The sequence below is a fragment of the Pseudoliparis swirei genome, chromosome 10 (assembly GCF_029220125.1).
Source record: "Pseudoliparis swirei isolate HS2019 ecotype Mariana Trench chromosome 10, NWPU_hadal_v1, whole genome shotgun sequence".
Lineage (NCBI taxonomy): Eukaryota > Metazoa > Chordata > Actinopteri > Perciformes > Liparidae > Pseudoliparis > Pseudoliparis swirei.
This window is the reverse complement of record NC_079397.1, coordinates 14,091,604-14,112,423: the sequence shown is the minus strand read 5'-3', so window position 1 is coordinate 14,112,423 and position 20,820 is coordinate 14,091,604. Positions and strand designations below refer to the sequence as shown.

The 20,820-nt window shown below is 42.6% G+C and overlaps 1 protein-coding gene across 3 annotated transcripts in view; it reads left to right on the top strand.

Annotated features, from left to right (window-relative positions):
- The window catches only part of cacna2d4a (calcium channel, voltage-dependent, alpha 2/delta subunit 4a), an 82,182-nt gene that overhangs the window by 9,612 nt on the left and 51,750 nt on the right, over positions 1 to 20,820 (top strand). For all 3 annotated transcript variants that reach the window (XR_008832969.1, XR_008832968.1, XM_056424334.1), the window contains exons 6-28: positions 314 to 476; positions 579 to 710; positions 1,087 to 1,147; positions 5,126 to 5,276; positions 5,842 to 5,916; positions 7,361 to 7,450; positions 7,633 to 7,746; positions 7,922 to 8,000; positions 11,459 to 11,592; positions 12,144 to 12,161; positions 12,730 to 12,807; positions 13,153 to 13,233; positions 13,376 to 13,450; positions 13,594 to 13,680; positions 13,809 to 13,880; positions 14,091 to 14,152; positions 14,364 to 14,431; positions 14,515 to 14,560; positions 14,680 to 14,777; positions 15,214 to 15,307; positions 15,469 to 15,561; positions 15,919 to 16,046; positions 17,935 to 18,000. Coding sequence is in view for 1 of the 3 variants with exons in the window: in XM_056424334.1 (XP_056280309.1) it covers positions 314 to 476; positions 579 to 710; positions 1,087 to 1,147; positions 5,126 to 5,276; positions 5,842 to 5,916; positions 7,361 to 7,450; positions 7,633 to 7,746; positions 7,922 to 8,000; positions 11,459 to 11,592; positions 12,144 to 12,161; positions 12,730 to 12,807; positions 13,153 to 13,233; positions 13,376 to 13,450; positions 13,594 to 13,680; positions 13,809 to 13,880; positions 14,091 to 14,152; positions 14,364 to 14,431; positions 14,515 to 14,560; positions 14,680 to 14,777; positions 15,214 to 15,307; positions 15,469 to 15,561; positions 15,919 to 16,046; positions 17,935 to 18,000 (2,065 nt within the window). In the remaining 2 variants the exon portion in view is untranslated. The remainder of the gene's footprint in view (positions 1 to 313; positions 477 to 578; positions 711 to 1,086; positions 1,148 to 5,125; positions 5,277 to 5,841; positions 5,917 to 7,360; positions 7,451 to 7,632; positions 7,747 to 7,921; positions 8,001 to 11,458; positions 11,593 to 12,143; positions 12,162 to 12,729; positions 12,808 to 13,152; positions 13,234 to 13,375; positions 13,451 to 13,593; positions 13,681 to 13,808; positions 13,881 to 14,090; positions 14,153 to 14,363; positions 14,432 to 14,514; positions 14,561 to 14,679; positions 14,778 to 15,213; positions 15,308 to 15,468; positions 15,562 to 15,918; positions 16,047 to 17,934; positions 18,001 to 20,820) is intronic.

Genomic DNA, 20,820 nt, shown 5'->3' with positions numbered 1-20,820 from the left:
ATATTACCTTCTGCATTTTCAATGCGAAGGTAATTATTTAACCACTGATATATACCCAATATGTACTATTCTCTATTGGTACCCCTACTTGGTTGTGTCTACAGTACTGTACCATTACCATCATAGCAATAACTATATTCAATATGTTCTGCTTTTGGAACATATTTGTTTGTGTTTAACAAAAGACGTCACCTGAGGTTTTTACCCACCGACCACACAGACAAATAAATATACTCATGTAGAATCTTTGCACACACCTTCAATATTCCATCGTACAATAATCTATAATCTCATCCTTTACTCTTCTCTCTAGTTTGAATACTTTAACTCCATGCTGGTCAACAAGGTGGATGAGGATGGGAATCCGCTGTCGCTGGGAGGAGAATTCGCTCTGGAGAAGAATGAACACTTCAATAAGCTGCCAGTCAACACACAACTGAGTAACATACAAGTCCCGACTAATGTTTACAACAGAGGTACAGAAGTGTGAACACACACACACACACACGCACACACACACATACATACGCAAGGAACTTGCACTACATCATTTTCTCTCTCTCTCTCTCTCTCTGTAGATCCAGATATTCTGAATGGAGCCTATTTGTCTGAGGCTCTGAATGACGTGTTCATTGATAACTTCCAGAAAGATCCGACTCTGACCTGGCAGTACTTTGGCAGCGCTGCAGGCTTCTTCAGGTTGTACCCAGGTACATGCACATGCTTCCCAAAGTGTCTTCCGGTTGCACGTTTCTCTTTCCTCGTCACAGTGGTAAGACGACATGAACAGGGCTGCAGATGAATGTTCGGCTCACACACGCCGAACAGAATACAATGCAGGAGGCCGTCTGTCAAACGTGATGACGCCGCTTCAATATGGCTGCTGGTTTATTCTCTCCTGTGTGTGCGTGTGAATAATTAGCACTGCTTGTTTTACTCATCTGCTACCTCATCCCTCATTATTTGACACTCTATCATTATCCATCCTTGCATTCATTTGTCCATCCGTCAACCCGACCAGGAAGCCGAGCCGCAGTTGTGAGCGTCTGCCTTTTGTTAAATCTCCATTTTTCTCTCTGTCTCCAGGGATCCAGTGGATTCCAGATGAAAATGGTGTTGTCACCTTTGATTGCAGAAAAAGAAACTGGTAAAGATTTATTTCTGTTACTATTTCCTTATTGATGCCTCTTGAACGTTTGGAGCTCTCTGATGAATGGCAGAAGAACCATAACAACTGCGCTCAAACCCCAGGGGAGGCCCTGACACACTATTAACCGTCATAAGCGTCTAAGAATCAGAATCAGAATCAGTTTTATTGGCCAAGTAAGTTTGCACAGACAAGGAATTTGACTTGGTAAAGTGACTCTCAGTGTGCTTACACAAAATATACACTACCGTTCAAAAGTTTGGGGTCACTTAGAAATGTCTTTATTTTTCAAAGAAAAGCACTGTTTTTTCAATAAAGATAACATTAATCAAAAATACACACTATACATTGTTAATGTGGTAAATGACTATTCTAGGTGGAAACGTCTGGTTTCTAATGAAATATCTCCATAGGTGTATAGAGGCCCATTTCCATCAACGATCACTCCAGTGTTCTGATGGTACATTGTGTTTGATAATCGCCTTAGAAGACTCATATCTGATTCGAAAACCCTTGTGCAATTATGTTAGCACAGCTGAAAACAGTTATGCTGGTGATATAAGCTATACAACTGGCCTTCCTTTGAGCTTGAAGTTTGTAGAACAAAATTAATACTTCAAATATTAATCATTATTTCTAACCTTGTCAATGTCTTGACTATATTTTCTATTCAATTTTCTATTTATTTGATAAATAAAAGGGAGTTTTCATGGAAGACACAAAATTGTCTGGATGACCCCAAACTTTTGAACAGTAGTGTACATTACAACACAATACAAAACAAAACAGAACAGTGCAGTGCAAAACAAACAGTGCAAAACAGTGCAACGGTCTAGGAAGTTTAAGAAAGTGACTTAAGAAAGTATATACAAGTGCGAGAGTGCGAGAAGTGCAGGGATAAATATATAAAATATAAATATATATATGCTACAGTGAGTTAGCTGTTGAGTCGTGAGACGGCGAGGGGGAAGAAACTGTAAGGCTGACTATTACGGCCACGACAGGAAAACATTTGGCTCAACTGTGACCAGCAACATATACTGAGTACGGACTGACTACACACTTCAGGACTGTGTAAACAGACTGACAACAGCCTGGATGGCTACAAACTCCCAGATGTCCAGGACTGCAGTGACAGATACTTACGACAACAGCAGGGCAGACCAGTAACAACTATGAGGAAGGGGTTCACAGGGACCAGGCAGAACGAAGACTAGCAGGACAGGCCCAGGACAGGAAGCTACAGAAGCACCAAGCAGGTGATCAGAACAGATGACAGGCGCAGAGGTCTGCAACAGAACTACACTCTGTCTGATGCTCTAAGGCAGCAGCCTGAGAACTTCTGCAGAGAACTGTAGGGCAGATCACAGCTGCAAGCCCAAATCTCAAATCACATGAACACATCAAATCTGGTGGCCCCGGCTCAATGAATTCCTCTGCCCAAATTCCCCAGTTCTCACAACACAGAGCAATGACCCAGCCCAGCCCCCCCCAATCAACAAGCCCACCCAGCCATCCACCCCATCAGCCCATCCCTCTCCATCTCCTCCCACCCTCCACCTCACCTCTGGAGTCATCTCCTCTCCTCATCCTGGAGAGCAAAGGGCCAAAAAGTTTAAACCCAACCAAAGCGGGCCCGGCCGACAGGCCCTCTCCCCCACCCTGACTCTCCTGCTGCTGACCCCTGATTCGCCGTCACTTCACCCCTGCTTCCCCAACCTCCCTGAACATCCACCGCTTCCAGCCCAAGATCACAGGACTCATCATCATCCCCCCAACCCCAAGATCACAGAAACACCAATGACTACAGGCCTGCCTCTGTCACCTGACCTCCACCTGTCCGGTCACCCGCTGGTCCTCACACCTCAAGACCATCACACCCACTCTGACTGGTCCTGTCACCCGCCACAGAGCCCAACAGTCTCCTCCAGACACAGTCAACATGGCCTTTCTACCCCCTCTCCAGCATCTGGACTCCCCACCATCCTCCCGCATCCCTTCCCCTGTGCCGGACCTGCAGCAGGACAAAGCTCAATCATCCGTCGTCCCTCTGCTCGTAGCTCTCTCCACCTGCACAGACTGCACCTGGGGGCGGATCACAGACTTCCTGAGGAAGCAACAAAACAGCGTGCAGGGAAGCGGCTGAGGCCCAGGGCCACCACCCCTGCAGGTTGTTCTTTCCCTGTTCTGCCTCCCTCCCTTCCCTCACCTCCCTCCAGTCACACAAAGACACCTCCACCAGTCAGTCCGTCAAGCTCCTACAATGACCACAGGTATTGACCTCATTGGGCTCTCCACACTGGGTGGGGTGAGAACACCTGGTGACTCCAGTGAGAGAGCTGAACAAGGCCCACCCTGGAGCTCAAAGACCCTAAAGACAGTGGAGATGAGGAATGCAGCCCCAGGAGCCTCCTCTCGCCCTGTGTGACTCACCATCTCCTGTCCGGTCTCTGTCACCAGGACCTCAAGTGGCACCCAGTGGCCCATCATCACCAGGAAGGCCCAGCAGAGGAAGAGGCCCCATCACCCCTGAGCCAGGAGGCTCTTGGATCTGAGGAGAATGATGGTTCAAGGGAGAATGATGGTTCAATTCTACAATACTGCCATCCATCCATCACATCCACCTCCATCACCTCCTCCAGCCCATCAGCACCCTGGGGCACGCCAAAGAGAGCATCATCCGCATCATGGCGCCGGCGTTATCGGCGCTCCTCTGCCTTCTCTGCCTTCCTCCAGGTTCAGAAGGTCTTCCAGGTCAGCAAGCGGCTGGAAGATCCCTCCTGACCCCCTCCCCCTGGACTCCCCTGTTCCTCCTCCGCTCGGGGAAGACCACGGGGAGGACCCACACCACCCACAGTTTTTCAGTCGCCACCGGCTCATTTCGGGCTGACGAACCGTCACGACTGACTGACTGTCACCCTTCTTCCACCACACTCCTTCTCTCCTCTCCTCCTTCCCTCCCTCCCTCTCCTCCTCCTCTTCCTCTCCTCTCCTCTCCCTCCTCCTCCCTCCTCCTCTCTCCTCCCCACTCCTCCACATGCACCACTTAACTTGCACTCTCCACACACCACTGCCACTTTATTTGCTTTAACTTAAACTTTAAACAACAAACACGTAACATACACTACAACTTAAAAAACACACACACACACACACAAACACTTTCACATTATTTGTTGTCTTTCTGTCGTGTTTTGTGTTTGTTGTTTGTCATGTCCCAAATGTTACACCAAAAAAAAAAAAAATTTTTGTAAACATTCCTGGCAATAAAACTGTTTCTGATTCTGATTCTGAAATAACACCATACCCGAGTGTTAGTTTAAAAATGCACAACGGTTTTATTTTTAAATAATGCCAAGAATGAACCCAAAATATGAGAGTCCGGAGGCCTGGATACTAAGATACTAAGAATAAAAGAATGAAGGGTGTCTGGAGCTGCAACAATGGGCCAAAAGACCCAAAGCTCAGCCCCTAAACTATTAAAACGGTAAATGAACTACAATGAAAGCCAATCGGACCTCTATCCTAAAAAGAAGTGTTTATACATCAGCACCCGGAGAGTCGCCAACATGCCTTATTCACAGCAGCCGGTTCGTCATGCTAAGAGAAGCACAGGTGTTACTAATTACATTGACGAAGGCTCCGTTAGAATCAAGTGGCGGGCATAACACCAGGACTCTGACACCCATCGTTCATTCAGTTGTTCACACCTGCGCTCTTCATGCATGTCAAACCATCTTCCCCGTAAAAGATCCATCGAGTAGAACAAGGGTTTCGAAACGAGAAGAGATTACATTTTGGTAACAGTACATCAAGTTCCAGGAACTCTGACGGAACATAAAAGGATGAGGCTTAAACTCTGCCTGCTCTGTCCTTCTGTAGATTACTGTAAATAACAGTCTCTGTTCATCCCTGAGGGTTTTTTGCCTTGTGTTACAATAAAGGTAACATCTCTACTGCCTGTCTGTCTCTTTCCAGGTATATCCAGGCCGCCACTTCTCCTAAAGACGTGGTAATTGTGGTGGACGCCAGTGGCAGCATGAAGGGACTCAGATTGACCATAGCCAAACACACCATCAATACAATCCTCGACACACTGGGGGAAAATGACTTTGTTAACATCATAGCTGTAAGTACACACACACACACACACGATCACACAAAACACAGACACACATGCACAGTCTCACCAGAGATTGCGAGTGTCCAATGATGTAATCATGTAAGTTGACCTTGAACTTGACTTGAGATATACCAGTCGTAATAATTATATATTATCAGCAGATAATTTGTAAAAAAGAAAAGAAAAGAAAACACGCTTATATGCACACACAGCTTCCAGGATGATAAACACCATTTCTAAATGTCATCTGAAAAATAAACAGTACAACTCTCGAAATTAAAAAAGACTATTAATATGAATGTATTCCAATAATAATAATATCAAACTCAAAAATGTTTACTTTCATAAATGCTGATTATTTTACAGTTAAATAGTCTCTGTGTCACAGAATCACAGATGGACGGGAGGAGATAGGTGTAATGTCGTTCAGAGATATTGTGATATTTAGGGATTGATTGAGGGATTGTTTTCAAGGTAGTCAAACTTAATTATCACCTGTTCCTAAAGTTAATCATGTTGACTGTTAATAATGCGTATCCCTGTTTATGTTGGGTATCGTTTCTCTCTCCAGTACAGTGATTATGTTCGCTACGTGGAGCCCTGCTTCAAAGGAACACTAGTACAAGCTGATCTGGATAACAGAGAGGTAACGTCACGCACTCACACACACACACAGACACAGACACACACACACATAGTGGCGACACAAGCTAGACAGCTAATTGAGTCACTTAAACTCTCCTAACCTAGTAATCGTGGGCTGTTTTCTCACTAATCCTCTAAATACATTATCCTGTCGCCACATCACAGATAAAACTAAAATGGGCACTCGGTAGAGCGCATACCTTCGCATATCACAAGATTGGGCACTGAATTATGAACATTTTGGCATTAGTTGCATGCCAATTGGATAGAAATTGACCGTGCTATGGTAAAAAGAATATTTTGACCTTTCCATGACCTTGACCTTTGACCCGATTGATCCCAAAATCTAATCAAATGGTCCCCGGATAATAACCAATCATCCCACCAAATTTCATGCGATTCAAGAAGATGTTGACCTTTTCATGACCTGTTCATGACCTTGACCTTTGACCCGATCGATCCCAAAATCTAATCAAATGGTCCCCGGATAATAACCAATCATCCCACCAAATTTCATGCGATTCGGTTAAAAACTTTTTTTGTTATGCAGTTCATGTTCATGTTGGTTTTTAAGAACATTTCTTCCTCTCATTTCTGCTTCCTTCTTTGTCTTTATTCTCCATCTCCTCGTCATCATTTCCTTCACAAAGCCATGACATTTTTGTTCTTTTCCCCTTTTAATCCCCTACATCTCATCTCGTGAGATGTTTCACAAAAGTAGGCGTATAACACTATTAATATCCCATTGTTTCACTGCTGCTTGGTTTTCTTTCCGCCCCTCATCTGTTCTCCTGTTTTTCATAAACTAACCCCTTCTCAGTCTGCCCAGTTCTCTCGCTGTGTGAATGTGTGTTATTTGTTGGATGTATGCCCGACATCATCGCAGATCAGGTAAGGTCACAAAGCTGCTGACCATTTTAAGTAGGTCACATGACCTGTCAACAGGAGATTTGATTGGTTTAATGCCTAGAGGCAGGCTGTAACAGAATGGGCGTACAGATGTTGGCTTACAGACTTATGCATAATTCATGTTTTTACACACACATTTACAGGACAACTCACTTGTGTGTATTATATAAGAGTTCCTACATTCCAAAACAGCTATTGAATGAGTTTTCCCAAACTGTCCCTTTGTCCAATGCATATTTTTTGAACACATTTTTATCCATCAGTTAAATCAGTGATTGGAGAAAGAAAATGGATGCGTGTGTGTGTGTGTGCAAATTTGAATAATCCTTATTAATTCTCTGTGTTTTAGGGATTTTGCTATAATTGGCCAGTGTGCCAGTCAGCCGGGGATAATCCTTACTCTGTACTCTTTTACTCACTCCCTCATCATCTCTCTCTCCTTTTTTTTTTCTACGCTGACCTGCATTTACCAAAGTGATAACGTACATGCCTAAGTGACAATTTCTGTGTTTGTATCTTGTTTGTCTGTCTCACAGCATTTCAAGCTTTTGGTTGATGAGCTACACGTCAAAGGCGAGGGCAGAGTGAAAAATGCGATGAAGGAGTCTTTCAAGATCCTCAATGAGGTGTGTGCCTCTTTGCAACAATCACAGCAACTGCTGGTACTCAGTACACAGCTTTATAGCAACACAAGTCCCAGTTCAATCTTGGGAGATTATATATCTGCACTGCACAGTTCACAAGCCTGTATTACAGCCTTTAAGATCATGTGAATTGTGTGTGTGTGTGTGTGTGTGTGTGTGTTTAGGCTGCAGCGCTGGGCCAGGGCAGCCTGTGTAACCAGGCCATCATGCTGATAACAGACGGAGCCATGGAGGACTTCCAGAGTGTTTTTGAAGAGTTCAACTGGCCAGAACGGCGTGTATGACACACAAACACACGCACACAAGAATAATAAAATACCCAACGACAAGCACCAGTGCAATACATCGTCAGCACACAAACACAAATCAATGACACTATTTATTTTAAGCAGCCTGGAGTTATAAATAAGTGCTGTTTATCCCATCTCACTATTTGCTTAATTTTCTCCCCAGATTCGAGTTTTCACCTATCTGATTGGACGGGAGATGACTTTTGCTGAAAATGTGAAATGGATTGCCTGCAACAATAAGGGTAACATGGGGATCAATACTCTGCTTTGTGACTTTAATTGCTCAGTTGAATCTACGGTTCTGACACAAACTGTTTTGGTAGTTTCAGAAAAAAAGAAAACCACTGCAATTAATTGCTTAGTTTTAAATAAAACAGTGCCCGTCTTCATGTTATGGGACTGGGTATCAGGTGCTGCCCTCTTGTGAATTACATGGGGTCATGCAGCAGCTCAGATCTAAAAAAAAAATCACTTTATCCTGCTTTATGCACATCAATAATCTCTAACTAAATACCTGATTATCAGCACAGATACCCTGTAAAGACAACCCTGGCCAAAAAATATCATGCGTGCGCGTGTGACTGTGTGTAATAGGTAACAGGTGCGCTCCCTTCTGTTGCGTACACTGGCAGTTGTCTCTGCCAACAACAAAATGTCTGTCATAAATAGACATGCTTACTGTTACCCTGCCGCAAGAGCCTACATTCAGTTTTAGTTGAGTGAGCAGATCTACTAAATAACATCCACACAACACTCTTGTGGAGACGTTATAAAAACCCACGCCACAGAACTGCGACAGCAACATCTCTCTGCTAAACAACCTCAACAGCTTCTTTGCCCGGTTTGAAGCACAGAACAGCACTCGTCCACACAAGACTGCGCCCCCTCCCCACGATCAGGTTCTGTGCCTGTCTGCTGCCAGCGTGAAGAGGACTCTCTCGTCTATCAACACCCACAAGGCAACAGGTCCAGACAACATCCCTGGTCGTGTGCTGAAGGACTGCGCAGAGGAGCTTAAGGACGTCTTCACGGATGTCTTTAATACTTCTCTGAGACAAGCTGTTGTTCCATCATGCTTCAAGGTAACCACCATCATACCTGTGCCAAAGAAATCCACTCCGTCCTGCTTCAACGACTATCGTCCAGTGGCACTGATCCCCATAATCATGAAGTGCTTTGAACGACTAGTCATGTCGCATATCAAATCCATTCTCCCCCCCACTCTGGACCCTTTCCAGTTTGCATACCGGGCCAAACGGTCCACGGAGGATGCAATCTGCTCTGCTCTCCACCCAGCCCTCACCCACCTGGACAAAAGACTCCTATGTAAGAATGCTGTTCATAGACTTTAGCTCAGCATTCAACACAATCATCCCACAACAACTAATCTGCAAACTTGACCAGCTGGGGCTCAACACCTCGCTGTGTAACTGGCTGCTGGACTTCCTGAGTGAGAGGCCACAAGCAGTACGTGTTGGCAACAACACCTCGAGCAGCATCACACTCAGCACAGGGGCCCCTCAGGGCTGTGTGCTCAGTCCCCTGTTCTTCACCTTGCTGACTCACGACTGCAAAACCAGCTACAGCACCAATCACATGGTCAAGTTTGCAGATGACACAACATTGATAGGTCTCATCACCAAGGATGACGAGACCCTCTACAGGAGGGAGGTCAACCTTCTGACCACGTGGTGCGGAGCCAACAACCTCCTGCTCAACAACAGCAAGACCAAAGAGATCGTTGTTGACTTCCGGAAAGGCCACACCCATCACCCACCACTGACCATCAACGGTGCGGACATTGAGCAGGTCAGCAGCACCAAATTCCTGGGGGTGGAAATCAGTGAGGACCTCTCGTGGACAGCCAACACTACATCGCTGGCAAAGAAAGCACAGAGGCGCCTCTACTTCCTCCGGAAACTGAAGAAAGCAGGGAGCCCCCCATCCATCATGTGCACCTTCTACCGCGGCACCATCGAGAGCATCCTGACCAACTGCATCACTGTGTGGGGCGGAAGCTGCACAGACCACAGCAGGAACGCCCTGCAGCGCATAGTGAAGGCAGCTGGAAGGATCATGGGTGCCTCACTCCCCCCCCTCCCATCCCTGCAGGACATATACAACACCCGCCTCACCCGCAAAGCGACCTCGATTGTGAGGGACCCCTGCCACCCCTCACACGGTCTCTTCAGCCTCCTGCCCTCTGGGAGGAGATACCGGAGCCTCCGGGCTCACACCGCCAGGCTGTCCAACAGCTTCATCCACCAGGCGGTCAGGAAGCTGAACTCTCTCCCCATCCTCCCACTCCGTCCTCTCCTCTCTCAGACTCACATGTCTGAATGCTGCTAGCACAATTTATGTTGTCTATATGTTTACATGTTTCTTACTATTTTTGCACTTTATGTTGTCTATGCACTTTATGTTGTCTATATGTTCACATGTTTTTTACTATTTTTGCACTCTATGTTGTCTATATGTTGCACAATTCACTTTATGTTGGACAGAAGAGAAACGCAATTTCGATCTTCTGTATGTTTGCACATATGGAAAATTGACAAATAAAACTGACTTTGACTTTTGACTTTGAAAAGAGGAAAAAGGTTGCACACATTCATACCTGGCAGTGCTTCAGTGGCCTGTTGTCACTGAGCAGCTTCGCTGCAGGTAGTCCATTGACGTCATTGTCTCCCGGTTGTACAAATGCCATAAACCTTAGACTAAGCCAAGCTTTTTTTAAATGCCAAAAGCGCATTTTTGTAATGATGGAAGATTCAAGCGTTTTTTTCTTCTCCATTTAAAGCAGCGTAATATTGTTTTTAGAATACTATGTTTTTTTAAATCGGAAAATGGGTTTATTGTTCTAAATGTCAGCCAGAAGATAAAATAATAAAATAATATTTTGAAAATGTTCTTTGCTAATATGTCGGAAACCTGTTTTTTCCCATCTGAGTAATGTATTATTTACATTACAATGCGTGTCATTTAGCTAACGCTTTTATTCAAAGCGACTTAGAATCGTGTTACATTCATACACCGTAGACGCAGCTACAGGAAGCAATTCAGGGTTAAGTAACATCGACGAGGGACTGAACCACCAACCCCCTGATTTAAAGACAGACCTGCTAACCACTGACCCACAGTCACCCCTACTAATGTATGTATGGATGTACACTACCGTTCAAAAGTTTGGGGTCATCCAGACAATTTTGTGTCTTCCATGAAAACTCACTTTTAGTCATCAAATGAATTGAAAATTGAATAGAAAATATAGTCAAGACATTGACAAGGTTAGAAATAATGATTAATATTTGAAGTATTAATTTTGTTCTACAAACTTCAAGCTCAAAGGAAGGCCAGTTGTATAGCTTATATCACCAGCATAACTGTTTTCAGCTGTGCTAACATAATTGCACAAGGGTTTTCTAATCAGACATTAGTCTTCTAAGGCGATTAGCAAACACAATGTACCATTAGAACACTGGAGTGATAGTTGATGGAAATGGGCCTATGGAGATATTTCATTAGAAACCAGACGTTTCCACCTAGAATAGTCATTTACCACATTAACAATGTATAGTGTGTATTTTTGATTCATGTTATCTTTATTGAAAAAACAGTGCTTTTCTTTGAAAAATAAAGACATTTCTAAGTGACCCCAAACTTTTGAACGGTAGTGTACATGTATTTGTGTCTCCTGCAGGTTACTACACACACGTCTCAACACTGGCTGACGTCCAGGAAAACGTGATGGAGTACCTCCATGTTCTCAGCCGACCAATGGTCATCAACCACGACCACGACGTCATCTGGACTGAGGCCTACATGGACAGTGTGGTCAGTCTGCTTCTGCCGTGTGCTTGCTAGGCAACACAAAATATTATCTTGCTTCAATATTATCTTGCTCATGTAAAAACAAAGTCAGTCTCATTTAGGGTATATGTGCTATTACTGTTGGTAGTGATCCAATATGCAGTTTCTAGTGAGAGGCGAAGTCCCTCCCCTTTGGATGTCTCTCATGTGAAGTTGCTGCTAAGAAATGTCCGCAGCATTTGCTTGTGCAGAACGTGGTGGTGGTCACATTGTTTCTATGGTGTTCCGTGTAGTTGCTTGGTTGTTGAAAAGAAAATGTTGTTGCACTTTTAACTGCTTTTTAATTGTATTATGCTCCAACAAATATTTAGCAAGAAAATCCAGCCCAGGCCAGTTTGCTTAAGCAGAAATTAGAATACATTTAGTGCATCTTTAGCTATTCCACATCTTCCTGCCTTTTTCAGTTTATATGTCCCCTATTGTTTCAGTGTCTGTTTTCATCTGTGCCATATGTGTCATATGTGGTCATTGCCATTTCATCCTTGTTGTTGTCTTTCCTCCATCTTCAACTCCAGTTACCAACGACACAAGAGGTAATCATAGGCTACTTAGAGCTTGAATGTAACTTTGCTAAACTTGAAACTATTGTTCATAACAATGAATAGAATACAGTAAAGTATCTGTAATTTTTGGCTTAGCTTTTACAGTAAACAGCTAACAGTTTCTACCTGTGTGAAGGAATTAGTGTATTTTTAATGTCCACCAATGCGTCACATGATAATATTAGCTTAGCGTATCCTCTAGTTAGCTAGCCTAGCTCAGTCAAGGCTTTTTAAAATAGATGTTCACCTGATATTTGGAGGAAGAAATGCTGCTTTGACATTAAAACATGTCTTCACTTTTTAACTTTTTATTTTGTAGGCCTACTACTCATTTTACAGGAGCATATTGAGTGAACATTTAATTCGTGCTTTCTCTCTGTACGTTAGCATAGTTGTGTCCTGGGTTAATTTCTACCTTTGGGCAACATAAATGAACTCCACAAACTTAGAGTACAGTTGTTTTCTCATAATGTATCTTATAAATCAAGCTTGTTAACAAAAACAAGGCAAAGTAAATCATAAAAAAAAAAAAAGATTCTTGTGTATTTATGTTCCACAGCTGTTCAACACTCAGGCCCAAAGCCTGCTCTTCATGACCTCTGTGGCCATGCCTGTGTTCAGCAAGAAAAAAGAGACCGTAAGTATTCATTTTTAATCACTATTAATACAATTACCCTCAGCAGATGTCAACTGAAATGGTGCATTTATGAACCTGCTGTGTTCATTCATGAATCTGTCCTTCTGGTCACATGACATCTATTGTTCTCTCCATCCTGGAGAGGGATCCTCCTCTGTTCTCTCCTGAAGGTTTCTTCCCTTTTTTCCCCCTGAAGGGTTATTTGGGAGTTTTTCCTGATCCGATGTGAGGTTTTGGGACAGGGATGTCTATGTGTACTGATTGTAAAGCACTCTGAGACAAATTTGTAATTTGTGAAAATGGGCTATACAAATAAACTGAATTGAATTGAATTGTCTCCTGTAGTTGTCACGTGGGATTCTGCTGGGAGTGGTAGGAACTGATGTGGCCTTGAAAGAATTGATGAGATTGGCTCCAAGATACAAGGTAAAGTGTAATACATGTGTCACAAACAAGGATGAAATACTGCATCTACACTGGATCGATTGTTCTGTGACATTGCAGTCATAATATTGTGTTAATTATTCCATGTTAATGATCAGTGTTGTTGCTCTTTCTGTCTCTTCAGCTGGGTGTCCATGGTTACGCTTACCTCATCACCAACAACGGCTACATCCTATCTCACCCTGACCTGCGACCTCTGGTACAGACAAATATCGTATTGCTGTAATGGGAATTATTGCAGCTGAGGAACTGCGGAAAAACTTTATTCTTGCAAGTAATCATGATAATATGGGATGGGGTTCCTAAAGTATTTAGTTGTGTTTGTTTGTGTGTTTGTGACAGTATAAAGAGGGAAAGGTGCTGAAGCCAAAACCCAACTATAACAGTGTTGATCTGGCAGAGGTGGAATGGGAAGACACCGAGGAGAAAGTGAGCAACACACATTCACACACACATTTCTGTCTTTTTCGATTACCTGTTTCAGCTGTCTTGAGTTGTGTTGTTCGATCAGAAAAGTTTAAACAAGTTAAGCTAAATATGCAATGTTTATGCTTCAGCTGAGGACCGCCATGGTTAAAGGAGAAACCGGGACGATGGCGTTAGATGTGAGAGCGTCTTTAGATAAAGGAGTGAGTACATTTGTTTTTGTGAATCGGCATGTGTGTGGCAAGAGGGCCCTCTCTTTCATCTTTGAGGGATTCTTTTTTTTCTTGTCTTATTTAAGTTTTGTCCCCTTTAAAGGTGACACGTTTTACTCGTGGATTTTAAGTACCGGTACATGCTGTCTTTCTTCCTCTCTGCCTTCATTATTATTTGTATGCACTCTTTGTCTCTCACAGAGGAGAGTGATGTTCCTGAAGAATGATTACTTCTATACCGTCATCAACGAGACACCATTCAGGTTTGTCTGATTGCTTTAACAGGATTACTTAAGGTGTCAGGTTTTGAAATATCGGCAATATCCAGCGAAGCGACACCTGTCTACCATTATCAAATAATTAAAATAACAATAATACTGATGTTCTGTGGCAAAAAAATGCATTTTGGAGGAAATAACAGTTATCATGAACGTGATTCATTCTCCCAAAAACAAATAACTCTGTATTTCACAGTCTGGGTATAGTGCTGACTAGAGGATATGGAGAGTATATCTTCATTGGAAACGTCTCAGTTGAGGAGGGTAAGTCGTTCTCCTCTGTGCTAGGTTCTCTGTTTCTGTGCTGATTTTCTTCATCTCTTTCTTTTTTTTTTTTTTTACTTCAGGTCTCCATGACTTACTGGCTCCAGACCTGACCATAGCCAATGAATGGTGACTACTGTATAACGAGCAGATCATAGATAGTATGGGATTCCAACCAGTTTGAGTGGTTGTAACTCTCCATGAGAGTACGACTACAGTGCATGTGTGTGTCATGTGTGTGCTTGTAGGACGTACTGTGAGACAGACATTGACCCCGCCCATCGTAAGCTGACCCAGCTACAAGCTGTGGTGCGATACCTCACTGGCAAAGAACCAGATCTGGAGTGTAAGTGAACACTTTCATTTCAGCACATCACTTTTTGCTTTAAAAAAAATAAAACACACTTTGAAGCTACAATTTATTCAATACTCTTTGTTTATATAGCAATTAGAAGAGGAAATAACACACTCGCACAGCATGAAGTTTCCCTATACACTCCATCCATATTATTTTCTGATCTTTAGAGAAATGAATCACATCAGGAGTATTGTCCAAATAATTAATCAAATCATTTTTGAAGTGTGCAGTGTATCAATGAAAGTTGTAATAGTCCAAATAGTGACTTAATATAGTTAAAATCTAATTATTTGTCCGTACACAAACTGCAGATTCAGGCTTAATAACATTGGGATATGCTGTGATTGTAATCTTCAAAACAGTTGGCCTAATCCAATGCTAAATATTCTTCGTAATATCTCTTTTGTTCAATTTCTCTCGACAGGTGATGTGCAGTTGATGCAACAAACTTTATTTGATGCTGTGGTCACAGCTCCTATGGAAGCCTACTGGACCGCGCTCATGCTCAACACATCTGGGTGAATATTAACACTCATGCACACCAACATACATTTTGAATTAAGGCACAGACCTTTTACATGATCACTCACTTTATTGTTATAATATCTTACAAATATGTACCCCTCTATCTGCTCCACCTTCTTTTGTGTCTATGTCTCACTCTCTTTCTCCCTCTCAGTATGAAGGAGGGGGTAGAAACTGCATTCTTGGGGACCCGTTCCGGCCTGATCCGGTTCCAACGATACGCTGGTATTGAGAAAAGAGTTGCCAAGTGAGTCAGAAAAACTGCCATTTTGCACATTTGATATCATCACATCGAATTAGTCATACAATCGTGTTCACGACCAGAATGTTGAACACTAATCTTGAATAAGTTAAACCTAAGATCATAGTAGTTCCAGATCTGAATTAAAGTTTTCATTTAGATGAGAGTTCACCATCTGACGGTCAATAAAAGTGCAGCTGTGCAAAATGATGCCGTGCTCTTTGTTTCTTTCCTCAACTTTGTGCACATCTTTCTGTTCTCTTCATTCGACCCTTATTTTCATTCTTCCATCTTTTCTTTTGTCATCATAATTAGGCAGCAGAGGCTATGTTTTTCGTTAAGCTTGTTTGTATCTCTCCCCAGGTCTTTCCTGACCTCCGTAGACAAGGAGAATATGTTCACATTGGACCATTTCCCAGTGTGGTACCGCAGAGCGTCCGAGTACCCAGCTGGACAGTTTCTCTACTACACGCCCAGACAGGAGACTCGAGGTACTGGAGAAGATACATTAACTGAGCAAACACGTACACACACACACATGGACACACTTTCTGTGCTTTTTTAATTCACATTTTTTCAGCCAGGTTCAGCAGGTGTGCCAAATATCCCTCACGTACCCCAAGTACCCGGCTGGCACGCTGCTATTGCTCCTCTGTGTTTACTTTGTTGTATTTTCATGAAGTTTGTATCCAACACGGGTTTGGAAAGAAGGTAGCTCATCGAAAATGAAGTGTTTAGTCTTGATGGCTATTCTGTTTTGGTTTATTCTGTCGTTCATATTCTGTGAATTTGCTGTTTCTAAAGAATAATCAGTAGCTTCAGAGTGACTAAGTCCACAGCTACACTCATCATATGCACCATCCCATCCCCATCACACTAACACTTATCTCCATCTGTAGTCTAGATGAAGGTCACTTAAAAGAGGGTTTTGAGCTTGACCCTTCTTTGCCTCTGCATTTTATTCTAAATGAAATGCATTTTTAAAGTGCTTTAAAAAACTCAAAACAAAGGACAGGAATTTAAATGTTATCTTTACTGAATAGTGCAGACCTAAATGTGATTTTATCTAAAGTATGAGGCTGTATGATGCCCTTTCTGATGCTGATAATGCCCTTCCTCATGACAGAATACACTTACTGACTCACTCAAAGGTTCCAATTGCATGTTGTGTGTCGAGTTATTTTTAGGTTGATTATTATTTCAGTGACTATTATGTCCCTGAATCTAGAGAGCATTTTCAGTCTTATTTAAAGGTTTATATATATATATATATATATATATATATATATACATATAATGAAACATGTTATAATACTGCCATCATTTCAAACCTTGGCATTAAATACAAAGGGACACAAATTGTCTTATGTATGTTTCAGGTTGGTGTTAGATATAGTTTGTTGTGTTCAGATATATTCAGGGCCTATGAGGCGGACTATAGCGCCACCTTGAGTGCAGAGGGGGTGGAACTTGAAGCGGAGGAGGGAGGGAGAAAACGATGGGATGCGGAAGAGGAGGAGGAGGGTAGAGGAAAACGTTTTTCTTATACTTGGCATGCCTCCTCGTTTCATTCATCCTCGTTCTGTTCATCCTCAGTCCTTACTGAGGTGCTTTTTGTTGTTGCTCTGTTTCTCTCTTTTTTTCCTCTGTCTCTTTCTTCTCCTCCTTCTCTCTTTTTCCCTTGAGGCATGAGCATGCAATTAAAGTATGTGAACCTCCTCTCCTCTCAGGGAGTCGATACGCTTTCTGGTACATTTTCATTCGGCCGAGTCGATAGCCTTCTGCCTTTGATGAATACCATGTGACGGTGTTTTGACTGTTTTACATTATGCTACAATATTCAATAGTCAAAATACCAACAACAAAAAAATCACATTCTCATCCAAATTGCAGAATGTCCAGAATGTGGGATTGTCATTCAGACATTTTATATAATATAAATCTAAACGGAAATATAAACATAGGGAAACACATAGTACACACACACACGCATAGATTACCTTTGTTATGAGTGTATCAGCTTTCATACTTAAAACGTTAATCTGGCTGGATTATGCTTTGCTGACAGTCGGCATCAGCTGGCATGACGGCTCTGAATAGACACGCAGAAGATGAATGCATGACTTCATTAAATAGTACCTACTGAGTCCAACTCAATCTGTCACCCACACATTTCCAAACACATTTTAGCATATTTGTACGAAACAGATTTACGAACGATTTATTCATCACATGAGAAAATAAATATTTTTGGGGAATTTTTTTTCCAGCTCGTGTGCACGCGTATACTCATGCACGTGTACATGTTTGGAAGGAATTTGCATGCGTTGATGAAGTTCTGTAAATTCTCGCTCATTGCATGTGTTGCTCCACTTGCAGGAAAGATATTCATCGCCACCACGGCTGTCACCGTAACGGTGGGAAAGAGAACTGCCATCGCAGGAGGTAGGATGACAATATTGGTTTCGTTACACATTCTCTTTTTTTTCTTCTTTTACACACATTTTAACGCGTCCTCGTTGCCACACGTGCACCTGTCATCTTCTCTCTTTCCGAGCGTTCATTTTCTCTTGCAAAGCGTCCTGCCCCTTCACGCTCAACGCTTCTTCTGCCTCTTCGTTCGAAGCTCTTTCTCTCTTCACTCAGTCTGTCGTTTCTTGCCGTGTCACATGGTACAACTGGCCGTGGGTGACGATGAACTGGATGGGGATTGCTCGAACGTCACTTTCCAATCAGCGTGTTGGTTTTGATGAGCTGATTCCTCATTGGCTGTTGAATTCAGTAATGGGTGGTCTTTGGTCATGGTGTTGTTTTGTTGTCACAGATAACAAACAGAGCGTGGCTTGTTTTAGTCACAGTTTGGTATTTACTCATCCTGTTATTGTACTCCATTGGAATTTGCTGTGAATTCAAACTTCCCAAAATGTCCATTTAGTAGATGTTCCAGACCTTTGATTACATCGTATGATCTTCATCACATACATCATCAATCCAGTCTTATCATGGAAATAATATAATAAAAGATAAAAATGTTGTCCATAACAAGTGGACAAACCTCATGTTCTGATATAGATCGTGTGATATGATTAAAAGGTCCAGAACAGTTACTAAATAGAACTTGGGGTGAGGATGTGTTTTTTAATAAGGTCAAGAATGAACCTCAAAACATTTTCTGCTGCAGTTTACAAACAATATGTCTTTGCTAACTCGAGCCAATTATATCGGCCCGCTGAAGGATCATTTTTTATCACGTACCTGGGAGGCTTGGAGGGTCGTGGTTCCTTCAGTAGCTCCTCATCCCTAATTCCACTGAGGTGCGGTGTCTTTGCTTAAAGATGTTTCAGATGGGTCCAGAGGGAGTCTGAGCGCGAGTGTTTATTTTACACAGAAACATTGTGTCTTATAGTCTCTGAACTTTGTCTTCAGGTGTTTGTGTTGCTGTGTATTCTGTCCTGATGCATCCTCACAGAGTGTGTGTGTGCACAAGTGTGTGTGTGTGTGTGTGTGTGTGTGTCCCTTCTCAAACCCAAATAACACTTATAGCACATCAGTGTAAAGGCAGTTGCTTCATCTTCTAACAAGGTTGTGATTTCATGTGTCACCACTGAGTGTCAGTGTTTCTCTGAACACTTTGTGTCTGCTTTCAAGCGATTTGGTGGCAGGTGATGAAGGCCAAGGATTTTATATTTCAGAGGCTGATCCAAAATCAGTCGACAGTGACTCCAAAAACACTGTGTTTATGCTCCTCGAAGGCTCAGCAGTGGATTAGCATATCTCTGTGGCAGACAGTGACAGCCTGTATGTTAATAAACACAACGCACTCCATATTGACAGAGAAACAGGCGGCAAGAAAGAGAGAAAGAATGAGTAGGTGAAAAAGAAAAGAGAGTGAGCAGGGAAAGAATACAGGATCGAGAGAGATATCTGAAATGGAGGAGGGGGAGGAGGAGAAGAAGAAGCAGCGAATAAGGAGACAAATGGGTGAGAAAAGGATGGGTGGGGGGAAGAGACAATAGACCAGACAGAGCAAAGGATAGAGAGGGCAGCGATGAGAGAAAAGAAGGTGAAAAGACGATAAAATGATGGGGGAAGAGGCGATAAATTGAGACAAGATAAGTGAGAGGCGAAAGGAAGGCGAAAGAAGACGAGAAATAGAAAAAGGTGAGAAGAGTTAGAGGACAAAAGACAGAGAAAATTAGATATGGTTCGTATACTGAGGCGCCGCTTGACTGATTTATGCTTTCATTTGGCGCTGTGTATTTAATCCACCTTTGCACCTAACGTCATATTTTTAGGCTTTCTCTTTGAGCCAAAGGTATTTTTTTTATCTTCCCATTCTTTCTTAATATCGGTTTTTATTTTGTGCTAATAATACGATTGAAAAAGTAGCTTGTCGGTTTGTCAGAGGTCTGGATAAACATTTGATTTAAGTGATGTGTTTTTATTCAAACAATGCATACTGGCCGGGAAATGCTTCATCATCACCATCATATCGTCATCGTCACTATAACAATCATCGTTATTAACACAACACACCATAGATGCTCACTGTAGTCTTTGAGGCCCTCAGTTATCATGGCTGCTGCAGGTTTACGTAACAAACTATAATTCATTTTTCTTGACGCACACAGGCTATAGGAACAGGTTTCTGCTAGCTAAGATACTTAGCCACCAACACACGACCTGCAGACCAGGGGTGAGAGGACAATGGATCTACATCCATAGACAGAGTTTAGCCATTTCCTTTGTCTTCAGTCACTGCCTGTGATTCATGGCTATATTTACACTTTTAAATCCCTTCAATACATTTTCTTGCAGATGCCGATTATCAATTAAAATCTCCAGCTAAATTAATTTTACCTGAGCGTCTTTTCTTTCTCTTTACATCAGGGAGGTGACCATAGTTGTATTTGCAATTCAGGATCACATAAGTGTCCAGGTTCATGTGCATCTTGACTTCAGACCAGCTCCAACACACATGTTCATTATGCAGCTACTCTGGGGTCCGCTGCTGATGCAAGGCGTGTTTTACTGTGTATAAATGCTGCAGGTGTGAAGGTGTGGTACTCGGGGTTTGTCTTCAATGTTGATTTCTCCGATCTGATGTCCCATCTTATAAGGCTTTCATTGACTTGACAGTTTTACTATTTAACCAGGAACATCACTTTTCGCTGACGCTTTTTCCACTTGCGTTAGTCGTCACATCACAATGTCATAACTTCTCAACTGAATTACTTATCACGTTGGGTAGTTGTAGGAATAAAA